This window comes from Micromys minutus (assembly GCF_963924665.1).
Source record: "Micromys minutus genome assembly, chromosome: 30".
NCBI classification, from domain to species: Eukaryota; Metazoa; Chordata; class Mammalia; order Rodentia; family Muridae; genus Micromys; species Micromys minutus.
Genome location: NC_137965.1, coordinates 13,489,892 through 13,507,206, shown reverse-complemented (window position 1 = coordinate 13,507,206; position 17,315 = coordinate 13,489,892). Strand labels below are relative to the sequence as shown.

Here is a 17,315-nt window from a genome sequence, read left to right as displayed (position 1 = left end):
TTTCATACAATGGGGTTTTATTCAACCATATAGAAGAAAATGGAGGTGAAGATGATCATATTGAGCAAATAAGCCACACTGGAAGTTATCACAGTGATATGCCTGGCTTATAGGGAGTGGACTGTTAGGGGGTGTGGTCCTGTTGGAGGAAGTGTGCCATGTGTGGGCGGGCTCTGGAGGTCTCCTCCTATGTTCAGGCTCCACCCATTGCAGAAGAGAGCCTACTCCTAGCTGCCTGGGGAAGTCAACCTTCTGTTTGCCTTCAGACCAAGCTGTTAGAAGGCTCAGCTCCTCCTGTACCATTCCTGCCTGGACGAAGGCTTCCTGCTATGATGATAATGAACTGAGCCTCAGAACCTGTAAGCCAGTCCCAATTAAACACACGTTGTTATAGGAAAGCACAAGGATTGCTCTGGCTTAGTCTCTGTCATCAGGTTGTGCTTAGCTTCATTGAAATTACCCCTATTTTATACAGTCTTGATCTGAGTCATACCATCTTGAACCTAAACACCAAGAAGGAATGGCCATTGTACGTCCTGCAGAACCCCACCTGTTCAAGAGCAAAGTCCAGCTTCACTGCCACACCGTCTCAGTGACTGTAGGGAACAGTTAAAGTAGTGTATTGTGTAGATCTCATGTTTAATCTACTTGTCTTCACTTATCCCAAAAGCAAATAAAAACCAGTGAGAATTCTCTGTAAAATTCATTTTATTATTCCAGTACAAGAGAGCATTTCAACTTTATTTCCAATTTGTTTTGAAACAAAGTAACATGAATTTACAGACTGACCATGTCCGAGGCGAGGACCACATGATGTGTGATAAGAAGACTGAGCTCAGCTTGGCAGTATCTAAAACAACACATAACAGTCATTTCCATCTAACATTCTGCTACCGCAACTGAAGTTGTGTTCATCTGGACACCGCAGTGGTGCTGATACCAACATGGCAGTCGTAAGGACAATGGGAACACAACTACACTCACACCTCGTCAATCACCTTTTACGACGTCCAGTTTGGGCTTTGACCCATTCCACGGGTCAATCGAAATACAAATCTATGCAAAGAAATGGGCTTTGAAAACTTAGTGCGTGCAAGAGAGCAGGCTGTAGTTTAGGTCTGAGGTAATTCTGTCCTGTGTGTTCAAGCATCATGCGCATGCCTCCCGGGAGAGCTCTTACAAGGCTCTGGGCCACGAATTCAAAAGCCAAAACTAAGTAAAATAATACTTAAGCTTCCTAGATATTAAATAATCATTCAGTTTAAGAAAACAAGGTTAACAAACAATTAGTTGTAAAGCAAAGGCCCCTCCCTCACAGCTTTGCATTCTCTGAAATTAAAAATGAGTTCATTAAAACCACCTGAAAGCTTGCATTTAATTTTCAATAGTGACAAAAATTCCAACAGAAGAGTAACTGGCTTAAAACTCAAAACAAAGCAGTGGGGGAAACCATTCCAAGGAAGCCTCATCTACAGTACATAAGATAGGAGAACTGAGAAATGGGCCTTCCCACACTGATCAGAAGCCAGGCGTAACTCCATGCTGGTTTTCTGAGGCTGAAGAGAGATACTCAGAACATTCTCTGCAACCAGGAACTTCTGGGTGGAGTCAAAGCGGCCCATCAAACTGAAATATCCCATACTTGCCTGTGGTCAGCCAGTGGGGGTCAGAGGCTGTGAGCTGCTCGGCCTGCCCAGGCTGCAGACCAACCTGAAGCTCACACTTCAGTGTTCTTATGCTACAGAGAGGTGCAGGGTGGAAGCCACTCAGTGCCTGATGGAATGGAAAGGTGAACTTCCACTTTCTGTCACCCATCAGCTTCCTGTAATTCAAATCTCCCTTGAATAAAACAAGGACTGCCTTTTGCAGTTCCGAATATAAGTCAGGGGCGACCTGGGGCATCACACAGTATGGGTGAGGCAGAGTCCAGAAGGCATGGTCGTGGTAAACCCACCTCCCCATCCTGATATAGGCCTCCCAGCTGGCCCCACTGGCAGACGTAGACTCCAGATTGCTACTCTTCATATGCTCAATGATCCAATCAAAGTCCCGCACAGTGACGTCAGACACAAACCACGGGATAGTCTTCCCGTGAAAGTGGATCTCAGTCGCTAACTCAGAGGCTAACAGGAAGTCTGCAAACACTAAGTCTGTAATCAGTTCAAACCCAGAGTTATCCAGAACGATGTCTACTCTAACTACTCGGGGTTCTGCTGTTTTCTTTAACTTACTGAGCAATGCCCAGAGAGATTCTGTGTCATTTACTAAAATGAATGGTTTTAGGTCTTGCAAAGAATTGATTATATTGGCCTTCTGAGAACTACTTTTTCCACCTGAGAGAGACAGGTCACACTTATTTCCCCAGAGAGAAATCTGAAATAAAGAAAGAAAACAAAATGTCATTACTCTTTTACATAGTCAAGAACTCCACTGAACAAGAAGGTATCCAAAATACTCATAATATTTCTATAAAGTTCTTAAAATGTCCACCAAGTCTATGGTTTCTCTAACACAGAATGTATTACATGATACTTGATATTTAATAATGAGAGACAATGACATTTTGGTGACCATATACAAGTATAAGTAGCATTAGCACCTATATTACTAATTTAGAGACATGGATGTCACAATACCATCAGAAGCTCTAAGAGAGAGGATCACAATCTATTTTATAACTGGAAATCAAGAGAAAAGCCCAGCTCTTCCACTCTGCATCTCTCCAAACTGTTATATCCTTTGTACGTCTCATACAGCCTTAGGAGGGCCTGGGAACCTGAGACCAAGTGTGTTTGTTTGCTGGTGGAAACTGGACAGAGACTCTCAGGACCTAATCCTCAAGACAAGGTGATGTTAGCCTCAGGCACAATGTAGCTGTCTATCATTTAGCTACATACTGAAGCAAAGCTCAGTGCTGTTTTCTAGGGAATAATATGTAATCCTGTGGGTTGTAAACTACAAAATTCCACGTCCAGGACTGCAGACTTGGAGCCGGACCCGTGTTCAAACACCGTCCCTTACAGATCACCAGCAGTTAAGGTCCCTAAGGCTCAGGTTCGGCAAGCCCAATGAGACATGATGCATGTCATGGCACACCAAAGTCTTGGCTATAGAACCATTTTGCACAGCGGCTGGTGTGAAGCTCACACTTGCAGCACTAGCTTGAAACACCTGAGGGCCTGAGTTCAACCCCAGCATCACCACAAAAACACACGGACCACATAGTCTCTGTAACACCCGGCAGCTCTAGAGGTCAGAAGGGAAGTTGCCACAGACCACATGGAAATGGACAACTGTTTTCCTCTAACACTTTGCTCTTAAAGATCACCCAAGGGCCTACAGGGATGGTTCAGCAGCCAAGAGCACTGGCTGTGTAATCGTGAGGACCCAAGTTTGATTCCAGCACCCACATATCACACCCAGACTCCAGCTCTGAGCAATCTGCCATCCTTCCTGGCTTCCAGGCACACACATACACACACTCACTTGTACACACACATGTACACACACTCACTAATTCACATACATATATACTAATTCACATACACACATTTATTCACTCATTTACACACATATACTAATTCACAAGCACACACACACACACACACACACACACACACACACTATTGTCCAGAGAGACTCTACTCTCATTTATATGCACTTTTTCTGAAATGTGCTTTTACTATCCAGCCCTGAATGGCCTTGAATTCACCAGGATCTTAAATGCTGGGATGAAATGTGTGTGCCACCATATCCAGCTGTCATTCTTAAAGTTAGGAAAATGCCCAGGTATGGTGGCACACGGCTACATTCCCAGCTATCTGGGAGAAGGCTCAAACAAAAGGAATGCCTGCACCATGGGGTCCAAGGCCAGCCTGCACAGTATGGAAGGCCCTGGCTCAAAACAGAACAAACGAAATACTAAATACATCTTCAACCAAGAGCATCGTTAAGATTAACTAATGGAATTTTTTTTTAAGACAAAATGCTTAAATAAAACTTAAAGTAGGGCTCGTAAGATGGCTCAGTAGGTAACAGCATTGCCACCGAGGATTCAGTCCCTGAACCCAACATGTGGAAGGACAGACAACCCTGGAAATTTGTTCTCCACCTGTACACTGTGGCAAGACTGTGCCCCAGAAATCACTGTAAAACTCCAAGTCACCCTTCCCTCAGCCTGCAGCACCCACACGCACATGGCACTCCTGACAGTCTGCAGCTGAGGCGGCGCCCTCTGGCTCTGCATATGCCTTCCAACCCACCTCAGGTCACCCGTGCCCTCAGCATCACAAGCACTAAGCTGGGAGTAGTGTCTCATACCTGTAATCCCAGCACTTGAGAGGCTGAGGCAGGAGGACTGCTGTGAGTTTGAGGTTAGCCTACACTACAGGAATTACAGGCCTGTCAGGATAGAGTACAACTGTCTCAAAATCTAAATAGGTGCTAGGGCAGCAAAGGTGGCCTTTTTTTATTTAATCCTATCTATGTCTACAAAAGAGCTTAGCACAGTAGGTCCAAATTATTATTTTTTTATCTTTGTATATGAATGTAATTTTATTTTCTTTATTGGTGGTTTTAAAAACTTATTTCATCATTTCCACATTTTACTATGCATTTAATTGTCAGCCTTTCATTCACACTTTTTTTAAATTAACCAACTTTATTTTTAAAAGGTCCAAAATTATTTACATGGACAGTCTCAGAGCTCTCAGCTCTGAGAACAGAACACTGTTCCCTGTGAGCCAAAAGGCTAAAAGAACTTCAGGCGTCTCTTAGAACAGAAGACAACTCTGGCTTTCTCTATGAGGGAGCAGAAATAGTGTGGACAGCAGTGAGATCAGAGACAGGAGGCAAATGGCTGACTCCTTCTCCTTTAAGATTGGGTCTGCTTATGGGACAAAGGACACAGGTTAAAAAGAAGTATTTCCTGAAAGAGTGAGCTGTCAGGAGCAATGAGCTAGCTTGTAGGGTTCTCTCTCTCTTTTTAAATCTCAGACTAACATAAGGGACAGATCACAGAAAGAAAACATCAAAGAAAAAGGAACAAATGTAGCTAAAAAAGAATCATAAAACATGTTACTGATGCATGAATATCTGTATAAAATAACATGTATGTGTATAGTCATGCGTGCAGTACTCTTGGCAGACTGGATGTAAAAGTACTAGAATGACGTAACGCTTACCTGCAGGAGTTTGAAGAACTCATCCTGGATCTGGTTTTCCCCGAGGTCTCTGACGGGCTTCAGCTGCAGCAAGTGTGCACACAAAGCATCAATGGAGTCCTGCGACTCAAAGAAGTTCTCATCTTTGCTTTCCTTAAACACATCGAAGTTGTGGATGGGAGGGCTGTGGCAGGAGAAAAACACAGTGAAGCATTTCTGCGAGTCCTTAGCCTTTAAACAAACAAGAAGCCCTGGCTTGAGTGACCGCAGTCCCTAAGGGGAAGACAGCACTGCCATCTCAGTAACTAACTAAAGATCAGAGACACAGCACCAACCACTTAGTCACAGAGAAGCAAATCTCTGGGCCAGGAATGGCTGGTGGCACACACCTTTAACCCTGCTGCACCACAGGCAAAAGCAAACGGATCTCTATGAGTTCAAGGAGGCCTGGTGTGCACTCCAGGCCAACCAAGGCTACATAGTGAGATCCTATCTCAAAGAAAGTAACAGAGCAAAACTAGACTACTTCAATTCAACATCCTTTCATCCCTATGTAGAGGGCTCCTAATAACAACACAGGTCATCAATGCCACAGTGGTCACCAAGAGTCGCAGCCAGAGAGCCCTTGAGGAAAGCGGTGAATACTCTGTCAAAACAGATCATTTGTACAGATTTGGAGGGTATCAAACTTCTGACCCAAGGCGACGTTTGTGTTATGGCTTTATCATCTTCACGAGAAGGTATAAGAAAATAACTAACAAGATACAAGTACCAATATGACAGCCGTTAAGAAACTGAAAAGACACCCTTGTTAACTGATGTTTGTAGTTAGCTATATTCTTCATAGGCCATCCATGTTAGGATAAAAACAATAAAAATATGGAGGTCTCATATGAGGTCTGTTTGATTTTGTTTTTGAGGCAGGCTCTCACTGTGTAGTCCACGCTGGCCTAGAAGACCTCATGGCAAGTCCTCCTGCCTCAACTTTGAGCAAGACTGTTCTTATAAATGACATACCAGGTGTTGCTGCTCCTTCTGACCAGCAGTGAGTGTGGGAAGCCACACCTCTACTCCGAGGGTGCTGTCACTGCCAAAGCACTTTGCAGCAACTCTTTGGGAACTTTCTTCAGAACCTGTGGCATATTATTAAACACTCAGTCAGTGACTGTGGAGCTCTCTTGGCGACAGGCAAACGTCACTCAGAAATGTCAGTAGAATACACCACAATCAAGCTGAGTTGATTAAATTTAAACATTTTGATTAAAAAACTTGGAGTGGGGCTGGAGGGATGGCTCAGTGGTTAAGAGCACTGACTGCTCTTCTAGAGGTCCTGAGTTCAATTCCCAGCAACCACATGGTGGCTCACAACCATCTGTAATGAGATCTGATGCTCTCTGGTGTGTCTGAAGACAGCTACAGTGTACTTATATATAATAGATGAATAAATCTTTAAAAAAAAACTTGGAGTGACTCAAAATTAACAAAACTAGTTTTCCTTTTTGAGGACTGGAAATGGGCTTGGGAAGAAATTCCAAAGAATTAAAAAGTATTTTAGGGCTGTCGTGCTGGGTTCCTAGAGCAGATCTGGGGTAAGAGGGAGGATAGCTCGGGGTCAAGGGCCACTGCCACCCACACTCTGCGGGGCTAGCAGCCAGGATTGGATCCAGTGTGGACAATTAAATCAAACACAGTGGCTCCTCAGGTGTGTTCAGGATGCCTGCGGCACTTGTAAAAAAGAAGGTATTTGTGAGGTGAGGGTCAGCAATCTTGAGGAGTGATGCAGAAGATGCGTGAGACTGTCTGTCCTCAGCTACAGCTATATCGCTATGGACAGTTTCCAGGTGTTGTTGTACGACCAATTGGTGAATGTCGAAGCTCCATAGATTAGCAGCATCAGCTTTTGCAGTGCAATGTTGACCTTCTAAATCTCATCCAGCTGACCTAACGTCACCAGTGAGAAGGGGAGGACCCTTCTGGAGTCAACACGTGGCAGTTCAACTTCAAGTTCAACGTGACAGGACATGTACTCCCAGGATTCCATAGACCTGCTTGCAAACTCTGGCCTGCAGTTCCAGAAACACAACAGAGAAGGGATCAAAACACCGCACTTTGCAGAGCTGCTTATGATGTCGGGAGTGATTCTCTGTGACGTCAAGAGGCTTTCGTTTCACAGTGGTTATGATTTGGCTACATGGTTAAGCTGCTTACAGATTCTAGACTGTAAGAAGACGAGCACGAGTTTTTCCACATCCTGAATCTTCTTCCCGTCCATTTATGATGTGAAATTCCTGAGGAAGAGCTGCAAAAATCATAAGGGAGGTGGCTGAGCAGCTGGATTGCAGAGCATCGGAAGGCGGCATCAAGCAGGTTCACACTCTGCTGACGGGATAGCTTTCTTCAGGATGAAAGAGCTACTCTTTGAGGACAATACTGATGATGCCAAGCATTGTGGGCACCTCTCCCGCCTGGGCATGGGAGTGGCCCAGAAAAGAGTGAGGATGTGGACTCTGCCCAGGGAAGACAAGCATCTCGGCCACGGTCAACAACACGCGCCGCAGTGAGAGCTCGCACTGTACCACACGTGCTGTCGGCCCAGCCACTCACGGACCTGCCTCTCCTCCACGCAGAGATTTTGGGTTTTATTTAAGGATGCCTTTATCTTAGATCTAGGAGGGGTTTGCTCTGAATGTGTAAACAAGTCTTCCTTGTCCTCATGCCCACACCCCTCTGCTGCCTCCTGCCACCAGCATGCATGGCTCCGTGGACACCTTTTTACATCTCCAGGTCTGGAACAGAGCAGTAAACTGTATATGAGTCTTATGTGTTGCCATTCCTCTGGCTTCGCTGCTCTGATGAAGATGCTCCGATGAGCCGAGGCTGCCAGAGAGCAGGGACATGCTCTTGGGAAGCAGGTCTGTGCCAGCGGGCTCTTGGCCTTGCTTGTGCTTCTCCAGGACAGAGCAGTCCTGCCGGTACAGGATAATAATGGCCGTGCTGAGCTCTGGAACCCGAGTTTTAGAACAGGCACAGGCATCACTGTGAGCAGGACAGTAAGGGGTTCACCTCAGAAGCCATGGAGTTACCCCCACAGCTGTGCTTGGAAGCCTGCTGACTGTTTTTAAGGTTAGGCATTTAGGAAGCACACAGAAAGGACAATTTTAAGAAAGTAAAAACTTTGGGAGGCAGAGACAGACGGCAGCAGCTCACTTAGGAAGGAAATGTCTTCCTTTTAAAAGTGTGTGGGAAACTAATTTGAAATGATAACAAAGTGTCAAGTATTAAAGCTGGTATTTAAGATGCTTGTAAATATTATTTAATTTTGTAAAATAAAGATTGCTTTTGAACCATTAAAAAAAGGGTATTTTAGCAATGACAGCGGTATTGAAATCAGTCAGTCCTTCGAGGTGACTGAAAAGGGCAAGAGGCCATTTGCATGGAACAAGTTCAAATATGGAGGGTGGCAAACAAAAGCCCACAGACCCAGTGAGGCCTGTTCTGTGTGACCCAAAAACCTAGTTACGTAGAGAAGAAGCAGTCCGGCATGGTGGTCTATGCCTATATAAGGCTGAGGCAGGAGGATTTTCTGAAATTTAGGGCCAGCCTGGGCTTCATAGTGAATTCTAGACTGGCAAAGGAAAGGAGGGAGAGGGGGAGGGAGAGGGTGGGTGCTGTATCCTGTGCCGTATGGAGCTGGGCACTCAGGGTTGCGCTGGAATACACGCTGACATGGGGGCTATGACCACCACATCATGGGGACAACACATCATGGGGACACCACTGGCCTAGGAAGCAGAAATACTCTAGCGCTCTACCGGAAAGTCTGTCAATCACGTTCTTTAACTAATAGTTACTGATTAAAGTCACAGTTCATGTATGAACATAAGTGTTTGTTTATGATTAAGGGAAAAAATATCATATAGATTTGCACAGTTTCTCATTTCAGAACACTCACTACTTCAGAATCTAATGAGGTGCGTATGGCCATATGCCCTGAGCAAACCTTACACATAAAACTATTACCAACAGAAACACATATCATCATCAAAAACATGTTAGAACTGGGCAGATAAAACGGGGCTCAGTGGTTAAGAGCACTGGCTACTCCCCAGAGAACCCAGGTTCAATTTTCAGCACCGACATGGCAGCTCTATTTGTAACTCCAGTTCCAGGGGGTCTGACGCCCTCTTCTGGCATCTGCAGGTCCAGCCATGCAAGTGGTACACAGACATACATGCAGACAAAGCACACATACACACAAAGTAAAAACTAAAACAAAATAAATTTAACCCCCCCCAAAAATCCCATATTACAATGTTTGTAGCTTTGTTCTTTATAAAAGTCCAAAGTGGAACAACTAAGCTCTCAGCACCACAGAGGACCAGAGGAGGGCTCACAACGTGCAGTACTCCTCAGCATGTGCACGACTGCGCATGTGCGTCCGTACTGATGAGCCCACCAGCTCGGTTCTAAAGCTTAGGAGCCAGGTGTGGTGCACTCACCTGTAATCTCAGCACTCGGGACTGAGACAGGAGGACTGTGGTTTTGACGCCTGCCTGGGCTGTGTGAGTTCAAAGACATCGAGACCGTGTCTCAGGAAGAAAAACTCTCTATATAATCAGTAAATCAATACATAGCCTTAAAGCAGGCAAAAAACCAAAATGAGACGAACAACAACAAACCTGACCCAGGTCAGGGAGCTGCTCCCAAGGACAAAACAAAGTTCTAGGATGTATCTTTCAGCAAAAGCTAGACTCAAAGTTGTACTATTTCTTAAAATGATTTCATTTGTAATTAGGATTGGTTTGGTTGATGGATTTGATTCACTTTTTCCTTCTTTCACAGGGTCTCATGCTGAGGATAACCTAGAACTTGCCATACAACTCAGGTTGTCCTCAGACATACACCCTTCTTGCCTCATTTTCTCAGATTGGCTATGATCAATTACTATACATCTTCCTATGATTGTGGGGCAGGAAGCCGTGGACTGGGGCAGCTAGCTGGTCAGGAGCAAGAGTGGGGTTGAGATCTGTCCAAAACCCAGAAATCTGGATCTGAGATCAGCAGGGATAGCTCCCCACCTGGCCCAGGCCTGCATATCCCGGCCCACACAGCCCTGCGCCCCCACCCTCACCCCTTGGAGGAGGTCACATAGTCTGGCAGCCAGGGTGAGCGTCCTCTCCTTGTAAGGTTGGCATCCTCACTGCTCTGGCCCCCACCAATGATGTCCACTCTCCCCGAACACCCCACCCACTCCCTAAAGGTTTAAACAGCCTTTGTCCTCCCAATTAAATATGCTGTCTCACTGGAGCCAGCCTGGGGAGTCTTCTCAACTGCTCACTAGCTGCCTGATGTCTCTATTCTCGACCACTCCTGCTTGCTTCCCCAGTTCTGAGAGCACCCAGTGTTGCAGGCTGGTCATGGGGCCTGAGCTTCACCATGGTGTTACAAACAGGCACTAAAGGGCTGCTCCTACATCTAATTTGTGTTTTCAGAACCTATAAACTAACCTTTCGCATTACCTCTTCTTTTAATTATAAATCAAATGCACGTCAGAATTTCTTAAGAAAAGGTAAATAGAATACGTGTTTGGAATATATGATTTAGGTTTTGCTTTGATCTAGCCATTAAAAACAAAAGAGCAGGGCTGGAGAATACAGTGGTTAAGAGCACTTCCTATTCTTCCAGGACCCAGGGTCTGTTTCCAGCACTTGAATCAATTAACTCAGAACCCCTGGTAACTCCAGTTCTAGGGAAAACCTCTGGAGTGGGAGTGGGTAGGGGTGTTCATGTGACATGGTTTGCCTATAGAAGACAGATTAAAGGACAATTTTGGGGGTTCAGTTCTCTCCTTCCACTATGTGGGTTTTTCCGTTTTGGCAGCAAGCCCTTAACCTGCTGAGCCATCTTGCCGGCCCCTGATAGACTACTAAAAATCACTGTTGATTACATAAACACTTGTTATCTACTAGCTGTGCACCTGCCTCTGCATGATGGCTTCATGGATCCTCCGGTACATGTAGCACTCTACAAACAACCAGGGCGAGAAGAACCAGCGTGGCTCCCCGTCACCTTCATTTAAAAGGCTCCGCTGGTACTCCAGGTACTGGTTCCACATGTCCGTGTCAGCACACTTGTCCACCAGGGGGATAATTGGTTTGTCTGTCTGCAGTTCATTCCGTAATTTAGAAAGGAGAGAGATGGCTTTCTTTTCAGCTTCAACACCTTCCTGTGAAGGTACAAAAGGACAAGAAAAGCTTTGCTGTTTGTGGGTGCACACGTGGATACACATCCTTCAGGGCGTGTGGCTTTATGGACCTAAGTGAAGAAGGAAAACAGTACTGTAAACCCACAGACAGACGGCACACAGATCTCAATGACCTTTCTTTCCTGCTTTCTAAGAAAGACCTGGCCTTTCCGTTTTCAAGGCTGACCAAGGCAGAGGGAAGGGCCACCCTTCCCACTTGCATACCCTTCCAGTGCCATGACTAGGAAGCAAACCTGGACTCCCAGAGTTCCTCCTGGCAGCTCTCCAGTCTATATTCTTGCTTCCAGGTCAGTGCCAGGCAGATGCCCATCAGAGAGGAGACACACAGTGCGATAACCATACAGCATCTCAACTCCACACCAGCAAGATGCATGGAACACAAGAGACAGCCGAGACAGGGAGGGTGCTACTGTAATCCCAGTTCTGTGGAGCTGAGACACCAGGACCAAAGGGCTAATAAAAGGCTGTATAGAGGCTGAGGGCAGCCTGGGCTGGGAGAGATGAGGGTTTTTATAAGACGGTTGTTAGGAAAGCCCCTGTTGTGCTTCAATCCCACCTGCTTGCCAACCCATCTTCTCCCTCCTCCTCTGCTCAGAATGGAAGCCAGCACTTCCTGCATGCTCGGCAAGCACTCAGTCACTATGCTACACCCACACCCAAACCTTTTCGCTATCAAGTGCTCCCAGCACAGTGAAATGGACAAGGTTGCACTGACAACAGACCTTGCTTTCAAATGCTTAACCAACATGGCCACCTGCTCACAGGAGCAAGAGGCTGAAGCTACACTATAAGATGTGGCCAGTTACTATATCTTTAGTCACTCCAGTTGAAAAAAATCCAAATTATAAAAGACTTCTGGTTGGCTCTGTTACAGGATATTTAGATATGTTTCTATTGTGTGGCTCAGCCCTTAGTACACAATCCCTCTGGCTGAAATATAGTCATGCCCTTAGTACACAGCTGTAATCCCAAACAATGAAGGTAAATTTAGTGTGTAGAAAGAAGCACTCATGGTTGAAGGTGATGTCTAATTGGGTGGCAGACTAAATGACGAATCAGAGAAAGATTTGACAGAATAGGATCTGCCCGATCCTCATGAAGAAAGAACAAAGGGAAGGCACTTAAGGTGTGGACGGCACAAGAGGAAGAGAGCACCGTATAGGATACAGGATGCAGCCAGCTAGTGGAGAGCAGTGCTGTAGAGGTGAGAGGGAGAAGGACGTGTTACCCCGACAGTTTCACAGACAGACTGAAGAGAGAACAGGCTACACACAGAAAGAGCCAGAGAACGAGGAGGAGCCAGACGATTAGAACAGACTGCCAGAGTCAGTCTGAGGCCAATTCAGAGGCCAAGAGAAAAAGCGAGACTGAGTAAGTCAGCGTGGAGAGGAGTCTGAGCCAGAACAGCTGAGCTGAACCAGCCATCAAGAGTTTAGAAAGAGTGAGAAAGGGTGAGCTTACTGAGTAGCAAGTCTCAGAGGCTGAAAACATTCGAGATCTAGATTAGATTATAGGGAGGCTGGAAGCTTCCAGGACGAGGCCTAGGTGAGCAGAGGGAGGCAGAAGCCTCCCAGAGAAAAACTACAACAGGAGAATAAAAGTTACTTTCACATGTTTGTGTTTAAGTAAAGGAGGCAACATTTCAGCAAAGCACCTGGATTTGGCTCATTTCTACTTAAGTAAATACACACATCTATCCAAAATAAGTTGCACGTATGTGATAAAACACTGGGAACATCCATCAGCCCAAATGTCAGTGTCCAACATGACAGGGAGTGGGGGTGTGGGGATGTGGGGGTGTAAGCTTCTGACCCTAGCCAGGAAACAGGGCAGAAGGCTCTGAGTTCAAGGCCAGCCTAAACTGAATAGTCTCAAGAGAGAAGAAAGCAAAAGATGGTCCTGTATTATACCAGAATTTGTTTAAAAAGAAATTGCTAAAGACCTAGGTTTGGTTCCCTCATTCACATGAACCCATCAGTAACTCCAGTTCCTGGGGACCTGATGCCCTCTTCTGGTCTCTATGGTCACTACATGCTGTGTGTGGGACACAAACATACACAGAGATCAAACACCCATAACATAGATAACACACACACACACACACACACACACACACACACACAAAAGCTAATTCTATACTCTCAAAATACCTGTCCACACCTTTGCTCCATTTTAATCCAAGTGGCAGAGGCAGGTGGATCCCTGTGAGTTCCAGGCCAGCATGGTCTAACAGAGTTAAGTTCCAAGACAGCCACAGCTACATGGGGAAACCAAAATACTAGAAACCAAAATGTCTAGAAAAACCAAAAAATACAAACAAACCAGTAGCCACCACGATAAATCTCTGCTGCAATGTGTTCAAGAACTTTATAGGACCTGGCGTGCAGCTCAGATGGTAAAGTACACCTGAGAGGAGGAGAAGGGGAGGCGCAGGCTCTTTTGTTCATTCCCCAGCACTGTAGAATCTGCAAGTGGTGGCCCACAACTAATCCAAGCATTCAAGATCTTTAGAAACTCGAAACCTTGTCTCAAAAGAAAGACAAGAAGGAAAAGAAGGCACAGTGCATAGAGCACAATCCAAAGATAACTGGAGTCACAGTTTTAGAGGCTTTATACACAGTAACATTTGTTTTGTTTTCTCATCTGTTGATTGAACAGGCAAGGTGACTGTTAAAGTCTTACCCTACCCCAGCCTTTCCTGCACTTTAATCAGGCTGTGTTGTCAATCACAGTGAGTCACACTGCCCTTCAGTTTTACCCTGGAGGGACTCAAGGCCTCTGATGAGTAATACAGATGCTGTAACGCAGGTATCTGTGAAACCTCAAAAGCTCTTCCAAGAAGTCAAGGGCATCCATCACTTATAACCATTAAGGTTTAGTGAGGCTAAAGCTCTGAGCACACAGGTCAACCGGAAGCTACCTCAACACACAGAAAAGCAGCTGAGTATCTGTGCCAGACCCAGATCTTTACGTGAGAGCTGGAACCTTCTATAACTGCTATTCTCATGAAGAACTAGCACAAAATTAAAGCTGAGATAGAAGTCTTACCTCTCCATGTTTTTCAAAAAATTCACTTTTATGTCGGTGCAATGTATCAATAACCTTGGTTAAGATCCGTGGTATTCTGTCCTTAATCGTGATATATGCAAAGGACCTAGGAAAGACAGTCCAATGTCATCACTCAGGAGCTTTAACACCAGAAGGCATGACCAATTTTAGTTTCTGGAACACCTCATTTGGATTCAAACTCCTTTTCATACGACTGCTAAAGGCACACCAGTTTTATCTGCTTTACAGATATTATCTGAGAACGTAGCTCACTTGTCTGAAGCTCCGGAACAGGGTAAAACACGGTGGCACTAGCCCCAGGAAGACAGTGGTGGGAGGGTCAATAATTTAAGGCCATCCTGTCATAACTATATAAGATCCATCTGGAAGGAAGAAGGAAGAGGGGGAATGGAGGGGGAGAGGAGGGGGAGAGGAAGTGGGATAGAGGGAGAGTGAAGGGAAGAGGGAGAGAGGGAGGAGGAGGGGAAGAGGAGGGGGGAGGGGAGGAGAGGGGGAGGGGAAGAGGAGGGGAAGGGAAGGAAGAAAGGACAAAAAAGGTAGAAACTCAATGTCATGGCCACTGAGCAGACTGTAATACTGGGCTCTGCCCCAAAACTTGACTGACTCTCTTTATTTTCTATTCTACTCAATTTCTTTTTCTAAATCAGAAACTACTTCAGCAATGTAACCAGGACTGGTCTCGAAATCAAACAGTCCTAGGTCAATGGCTTAGAAAGATGAAAGAGAACTCTCAAAGTAGTTTTGATTTGCATTTCCCTGACGTAGGCGGGGTACTTGCAGGTGCCTGCTGGGGCCAGAGGCTGTGGGTCCCCTAGAGCTAGAGTTACAGGAAGTTTTGAGCCACTAGACCTGGACTATGGGAAAGAAACTTGGGTCCTGAGCAAGAGCAGGATTCTCTTGATGACTGGGCCCTCTGTCTGGCTCCTGAAACAGTAACCTTTTAATGTAGTGTACAGTGCTTAGCTCAACAGTTTTCTCTGCCCAAATCTCCTCCGTTGAATTTATTACATTTCTACAAATGGAAGTGCCTTGTTCTTTTAAACCAGTGGGCTCCCTTGAGCATTTCTTCAGAAAGCTTCTTTGAATGGGAGCTATAAACAAACTAAAACACAAAAACAGAACAAAAAACATTTGGAGTGTGACGTTTTGAGACTCTGAACCTGCTTTTTTTTTTAACTCCTAGAATTAGAACTGAATGTTTACCAGTGATAGTGCCCAAAACAGAGAGGGAGCCTATCAACACCTGTTTCCTAAGGCTCCAGAAACAAAAGCTGAGGTGCCGGCAAAGCCCTATTGTTCTATTACACCCCCACCCCCATCCTCTGGTTAGGAGGAAGCCAGGAGACTCCTAGTGACATTCCCAAAACAGTGCAGGCTTAATTCTGGAGGCACAGACACTGAACTCAAGCCCAGGCAAGGCCACACCTAAGCACATGAAAGGATCCCAAGGGCTGGTGAGATGCCTCAGCAGGGGAAGGCACTTGCCACCAAGAGAAGGGACCAGAACCTATATATAGTGACATCCCTAGGGGCAGGAGTATCTGGAGTTCAAGGTCACCCTCTACTACCTAATTCAATAACTCGATGTCAAAAGAAAACCAAACGAACAAACAAAAAAGTGGCTATTAAATAACAAAAATGCTTATTTTTGCTGTTACTTATAACTTTGCCCTCAAATTTGTAGCATGCTGTAATTCTCCTTTATCCACGGGTTTGCCTTCCCGGGGGCACTCAACCAGTCCAAAAACACTGCAAGTGGAAAATCCCAGCACTCAACAATTCGTAGGTTTTAAACAACTTTAATTGAACTTAAATTAAACTAACGTTCCACTCATTATTCCGTTTTGCTATTAGCTGTTTTGGCGAATCTCCTGTGCGTACCATAATTTTCACGAGAAGTGTGTATAGGGGAGAAAAGTCTAAATATGAACTTCGCGAGCTTCCACAGTGAGCTACTTCTAATGATATTTATTTTGGGGGCCAGCGAGATGGCTCAGTGGGTAAGGCGCTGGATAAATCTGGCCGCCTGGGTTCTCTTTGAACTCCTGGGAGCTGAAAGAAGAAAACCGGCTCCACAGAGCTGTCCTCTGACCTCTTTTGCGAATAATGGCGTGCGCGCACGCACACAATATTAAGCCGTATTTAAATGTTGTAAGAGTATTAGTTTTGACCCATACCATTAATACACACCGTAGTAGGTATGAGTCCTAACTGTTAGCCCCCGCAGAGCTTTTCCTCCTCGCTTATTAAAGAGGCAAGCTTTCCCTAAAGAATCCCATAGCGGGCTCGAACTCTCCACTAGCGAAAGCTGGCTTGAAATCGCAGCCATCCTCCTGCCTCCGTTTCTCAAGAGCTGGGAATACGTGACAGCACGGAAGACGGTACACAGCGGATCTAGTTAGGTCCTGACGCTGGCTAGCACTGCGAGTCGGCTCTCTCCCACCCGAGCGGGACTCGAACTCTCAGCCTAGAGATCGGGCACTCCCGACCGCCCTCACAGCTTCCTCACCCAACACGGATTTTTTTTTTTTCTCTCCCAAGTGCGCAAGAGAAAAAGCGAGACGCACCCCACGTCCTGAGCGGAGAGAAACGCCGGGGACTCGGCCATAGCGCCGGCGCCACACGCCACTCACTGGCGTCGCTCGGTGTGCAACGGCCGCGGCGGCGCCCGGATAGGAAGCGCTGGAGCTTTTTTTTTTTTTTTTTTTTTGAACTCAGAAACTTTATTTGGTGCCCCGGACAAGGACAGAGCACGGGACGCAAGGGTCTTCCGGCTACGCGAGCGGAAGCCCTAGAGTACCGGAGGCGGTCGCCCACCG

General features: G+C 45.9%; 1 protein-coding gene and 1 pseudogene across 2 annotated transcripts; one reads left to right on the top strand and one right to left on the bottom strand.

Moving 5' to 3' along the window:
• Positions 1-702: 702 nt before the first annotated feature.
• On the bottom strand, positions 703-17,166 carry ARMT1 (acidic residue methyltransferase 1). The gene is made up of 5 exons (XM_080941599.1): positions 17,064-17,166; positions 14,476-14,581; positions 11,144-11,388; positions 5,184-5,346; positions 703-2,373 (listed from the first exon to the last, which is right to left on the bottom strand). The coding sequence occupies exons 1-5, from the start codon at positions 17,102-17,104 to the stop codon at positions 1,609-1,611; spliced, it is 1,320 nt and encodes a 439-aa protein (XP_080797725.1). The 5' UTR covers positions 17,105-17,166; the 3' UTR covers positions 703-1,608.
• Positions 6,892-7,826, top strand: LOC308439770 (CCR4-NOT transcription complex subunit 8-like; annotated as a pseudogene). Its single transcript has one exon. The product of its transcript is annotated as a CCR4-NOT transcription complex subunit 8-like (transcript).
• Positions 17,167-17,315: the final 149 nt, after the last annotated feature.

What these genes read in the sequence shown, in the direction of transcription:
- ARMT1 (XM_080941599.1), bottom strand. Translation starts at nt 17,104, where the DNA reads ATGGCCGAGTCCCCGGCGTTTCTCTCCGCTCAGGACGTGGG. An exon ending in CTCTCCGCTCAGGACGTGGG is followed by an intron (nt 14,582 to 17,063) that starts GTGCGTCTCGCT and finishes TGTCTTTCCTAG; the next exon opens with GTCCTTTGCATATATCACGA. An exon ending in TTTTTGAAAAACATGGAGAG is followed by an intron (nt 11,389 to 14,475) that starts GTAAGACTTCTA and finishes GTACCTTCACAG; the next exon opens with GAAGGTGTTGAAGCTGAAAA.